The sequence below is a fragment of the Plecotus auritus genome, assembly GCF_963455305.1.
Source record: "Plecotus auritus genome assembly, chromosome: 7".
NCBI classification, from domain to species: domain Eukaryota; kingdom Metazoa; phylum Chordata; class Mammalia; order Chiroptera; family Vespertilionidae; genus Plecotus; species Plecotus auritus.
In genome coordinates this window covers 71,815,732-71,819,940 of record NC_137774.1, presented here as the reverse complement: position 1 = coordinate 71,819,940, position 4,209 = coordinate 71,815,732, and the positions used below count along the sequence as shown (strand labels likewise).

Here is a 4,209-nt window from a genome sequence, read left to right as displayed (position 1 = left end):
AGCACTTCCTGCCCATTTTATTGACGTCGCCCAGGGTCTGAGGGCCCGAGGCTGAGGCTGGCTGCAGAGCTCCAAGCCAGCACATTGCAGCTGGGAGCCCCATGCTGTGTGGACCAGAGATTTCCTGAGCAGACGTGTCCCCGGTAGGCTGGTTGAGCCTTCAGAACATGGCACTCAAGGTGGAGGGTGGGTCCTTAGCCCAGTGGTCCAGGGCCACTCATCTCTTTACATCTGTGCCAGTTGCCTGGAAAAAGCAGCAGCAGTCCTCCTGCCCCTTGGTCCTGGGATAAATGGATAGTCCTGCTGTCCAAACCCCTCACTCCATTCTGGACAGAAGGAAGAAGGGGTGGGTAAGCCTTAGGTTGCTGGATGGGCTGGCATGCAGAGCCAAAAGATGGAGGACTCATGGACTGGTGGCCGGGCCAGCCACCTATGAGGTACCTTATATAAGGGTCTGAGAAGGGGCAGGATGGGGCTATGGCTCTGGGCTGGCAGGACTCCAGCCATCAGAGCAAGACAGACCCCAATGTCCCTCTGGCCCAACCCTCACAGGTCATAGAGGGTAAACAGGCCCTTAGAAGGACCAGTTTCCTTCTAGCTGCACAGGAAGACACTGCCCTGGAAGAAGGCAGGGAAGGAAGCTGGAGTTCCGAGGTGTGGGTAGGAGGAGAGGCTCATCCATAGGGAAGAATGGGTGAACAGCTGGGAGGCATCCAAGGAGCCCTTGCAGACCAGCAGAAGGAGGGAAGCCTGGTGGTGTTGGCCCTAGAAGACTGGGCAGGTTGGCATTGTGTGTGGGCCATGGCTCAGTCTGGGGGACAGGTGTGGTGGGCGGCCCAGAGCAGGTCAGGCACGACGCCAGCGTGCAGCTGCAGGATGGAGCCCACACTGAGCAGGTGCATGATCTGGTGTGAATTGCCCCAGTAGTCGAAGCGGCCTGGTCCCCAGCGCTCTGGCAGACGGGCCACGTTCACTAGACCCCCAAGCAGTGCTAGGGCATCCATGCGCAGGTAACAGGGCAGGGAGCCTGGAGCTCCAGAGCCTAGTCCCACTCCCCGGGCCCCAAACACCAGGAGGCGGGCACCAGCCTGCCAACCAAAAGCTCGAAGACGGGCACTGGTGGAGGGAGCGGTGAGGGCCCTCCAGCCAGCCACACCTGACAGCATGGTGTAGCCCACCAGGGCAGCTGGGCGCAGCCAGGGCCTGCAGGCCAGGGTGCAGTGGATGATAGGCAGGGCCCCTGCACAGAGGAGAGAGGCAGGAGAGGGCACATCAGTTTGGGGACTGGCTGCCCTTTCATGTGAGTGTCCCCTGCTGCCCCCTCCCCAGTTGCCCCCCAGCTTCCATTCTTCTAGCCCCCCGCCCCATCCTTTGGCTCACCGAGGGTGTTGACGAGGCAGACCCCACACATATCCAGGGCAAGGAGCCGAGTGTACACAGGGCTGCCCCCTTGATGGCACATGAAGAGATGATAGAGCACAGAGCCTGCAGGTGGTGCCAGGCAGGCCACACAGTGTGTGCCCCCCAGCCAGCCATCCTTGCCCAGCTGACCCCAGGGCATGGTCATTGGCAGCAGCACCAGGAAGCCCAGCAGGGCCAGCCCTGGGGGAGGGAAACAGTTATCCATCACACAGCTTCAGCAGAGAGGACAGGTAATGTCCTCAGGGTGTCCACAGTCTAGAGACAACATGAAAGGAATGAGAGCAAGACAGGTCTTGACAACAGTGATAGACAACTATTGCCAGACCCGGGACAGAGGCAGGCCCTGGGTGTTCCGAACTTTACTTACGCAGCAGGCTCACAATAGTTCTGAAAGTAGAAGAGATCATTATCCCCACTTCGCAGGTGAGAAAACTGAGTAAACTGTCCCAGGTGAGTAGGAGAGAGACCAGGCACTCTAACTTCCACGCTGTTCTCACCCCTGCAGCCACATTACATCACCTCCCCGGAAAGCCAACGGCCCCCAAACCCCCAACCTGGCCTCTATGTGTCAGCAGAAGCCAGAAGGAGGCGTCATTCAAGCTGAGTTCTGAAAAGAACATGTGGGCAGTGATACCAGATCCCAGGGCAACTTAGCTTGTTCCTCCCAACCCCATGTCCTCTCCACAAATGACCAGACGAATGAAGGCTTTGAGCCCTCTGTCTTTCAAAAGGGGCTAGGCAAGGCAGGGAAAGGGGGCAGACAGGAGTTTGTTCTATCTCCCCAGGCACCTCTTCTGGGAGCTCAATTCCTCTCAGCCCAGGCGTCCTACCTTTCCCTGCTGGCACTCTAGCATTGCCCTCACAGGGGTTAAAGGTGGGTACTGCAGGCTGGGGCCGCTGACTGCCCACTATCGGCAGGGTCTGGCCAGGCCACAGTCCCCCAGTGGGATAGGTACCAAGGCTGGGCCCAGCCTGCTCAGGGGCCCTCTCGGCCAGGACAGGCCAAGGACGTACAAGGCTGTGTCAGCACAGCTCCACGGGGCCGCGGAGGAGGGGCCCCGACGCCTGTGGGGCGGGGTGGGTGGGGGGAGGTGTTGCCACCAGGCGGAGCCCCAAGACTAGGCTGCTCTGATGGGGTAGCAGGGCGGCTGCGCGGGGAGCGGCCGGGGCCTGGCTTTTGCTCCTGGACTACTTCTTGCCCAACTCAACACCCAGGTCCCAAGTCGACATCCAGCACCCAGGTCCGGACGGGTGCAGGCTGGAGTGGGGGAAGGGGCGGGGAGATGTGCAGGGGGCCGGGATTACGAAGGGGCTGTACACCAGGCTGCTTCTCCCCGGGGCTCAGAGGATTAAGTGGACTCGATCCCCCACTCTGCTTCCCTCGCCTGCCCGGGGGCCCCGCCGGGGTAGCGGAAGCAGGTAGCGCCGTCTGGGACAATGGCAGCTTTGTCACCGCGGCTCCTGGCTGTGCCAGGGCCGGGGCAGCCCAGGATCTGGTCACTGGGGCGCTCCTCGGCCTTCCGGCCACCGGCCCGGCGCAGGGAGAGCTACCGCGGGTATGGGATGCGGGCGCAGCTCACCGTGCGTGTAGATGTTGCCCAGCTCGTTGTGCAGGTAGAAGAGGCTGCGCAGGCAGCCTGAGCCGCTACTGGCTGGCCGGTAGCCGGTCAACACGAACTTATTGAATTGCAGGTGCGGCGGCGAGCTGGCCCAGTCTAGCAGGCGCGGCCCGGCCAGGAACGCCATGGCCTGGCCAAGCGCGGTCGGCCCGCGCACCTCTGAACCCTGGGCCTCTTCAGTGGGGCTGCAGCTACGCGAGGCTCATCCCTGCGCCTGCCCAAGGTCCTGTGCTCGGTTCGCGCACGCGCCGGCCCGGGGGTCCCTGCTCGTGCCCTCCTTCGCTGCGCAAGCGCGGGCCCTGCGCCCCCGCGTCAGGGCGGAGGCTGGGAACGCGCTGGTCTCCCGAGCGCAGTGCGGCCCGCTCCGCCTGTGCGGGCGCCTGCAGGGACAGATCGCCCGCAGCTGCAGTAGCGACCAGTAGTCCTCTGAAGCCCTGAGGAAGGGTGCGGCCGGACGCGGGAGGGACGCAAGGCTCCGCCCCAACTAACCACCCTCTCCATCCCACCAACGTTTCGCGCGCTGAGCTTCCAGATCTAGACGCTGTGAGAGCCAATAGGTGCAGCTGGTGGGGGAGGCCCCGCCCCGAGGCTTCCCAGGCCATTACCCTCTTAGCATAATATATGCGGTGCCCGTCTCATTTGCATGGAGTGGCTGTTGACTTGGGACCCAACGTTCTGGGAACCGGTGGCTTTGCTGGAGTGACCCCAGCGCCTTGCGTCCCCACGCAGTGCGCGCCCCGGCTTTCCAAACTACTCCCAGGTCAACGCACCCTTGGGCGCCCACCCTCCCCAGTACCGCCTCACACCCAACGCCACCCCCGCAGCCTGGGCTCTGTCCAAGGTGCTGCCAACCCGGGCCGTTCGGACAGGTCAGGTCTAGAACCGGCACTCCCCACTCCAGGGATGATCTATCCACAGGCCTGGCTCCCCTGGAGCGCAGCAAGGCGCGCCGAGATGTCCAGGCCCCTGCAGGTGTTCCTGACATTCCAGGCGCCATCGGGAGAGGCCCTACCCTTTAGACAGTCTTCTTCGAGCTCAACAAAACTCACTATTATCGCCCACAATGTACACTTTCCGCCCCGCCCAGGACAGGCAGGAAATGGAGGGGAAGAAAAAGGGCAAGTAGCCAGGGAAGAAAGGTCACTCCCTGCCTGGGTTCATACTAAGG

General features: G+C 62.5%; 1 protein-coding gene across 2 annotated transcripts; it reads right to left on the bottom strand.

Moving 5' to 3' along the window:
- Positions 1-658: 658 nt before the first annotated feature.
- PAQR4 (progestin and adipoQ receptor family member 4) lies at positions 659-3,168 on the bottom strand (the record flags this gene model as incomplete). 2 transcript variants are annotated; one of them, XM_080681289.1, is made up of 3 exons in its annotated part: positions 659-1,240; positions 1,381-1,602; positions 3,003-3,168. In XM_080681289.1, 3 exons carry the CDS (start codon positions 3,166-3,168, stop codon positions 807-809), a joined length of 822 nt encoding a protein of 273 aa, XP_080537415.1. In that variant the 3' UTR covers positions 659-806. The 2 variants fall into 2 exon arrangements, with proteins under 2 accessions (XP_080537415.1, XP_080537416.1); XM_080681290.1 differs by having other exon boundaries at positions 1,381-1,677; positions 3,003-3,141.
- Between the last annotated feature and the right edge of the window lie 1,041 nt (positions 3,169-4,209).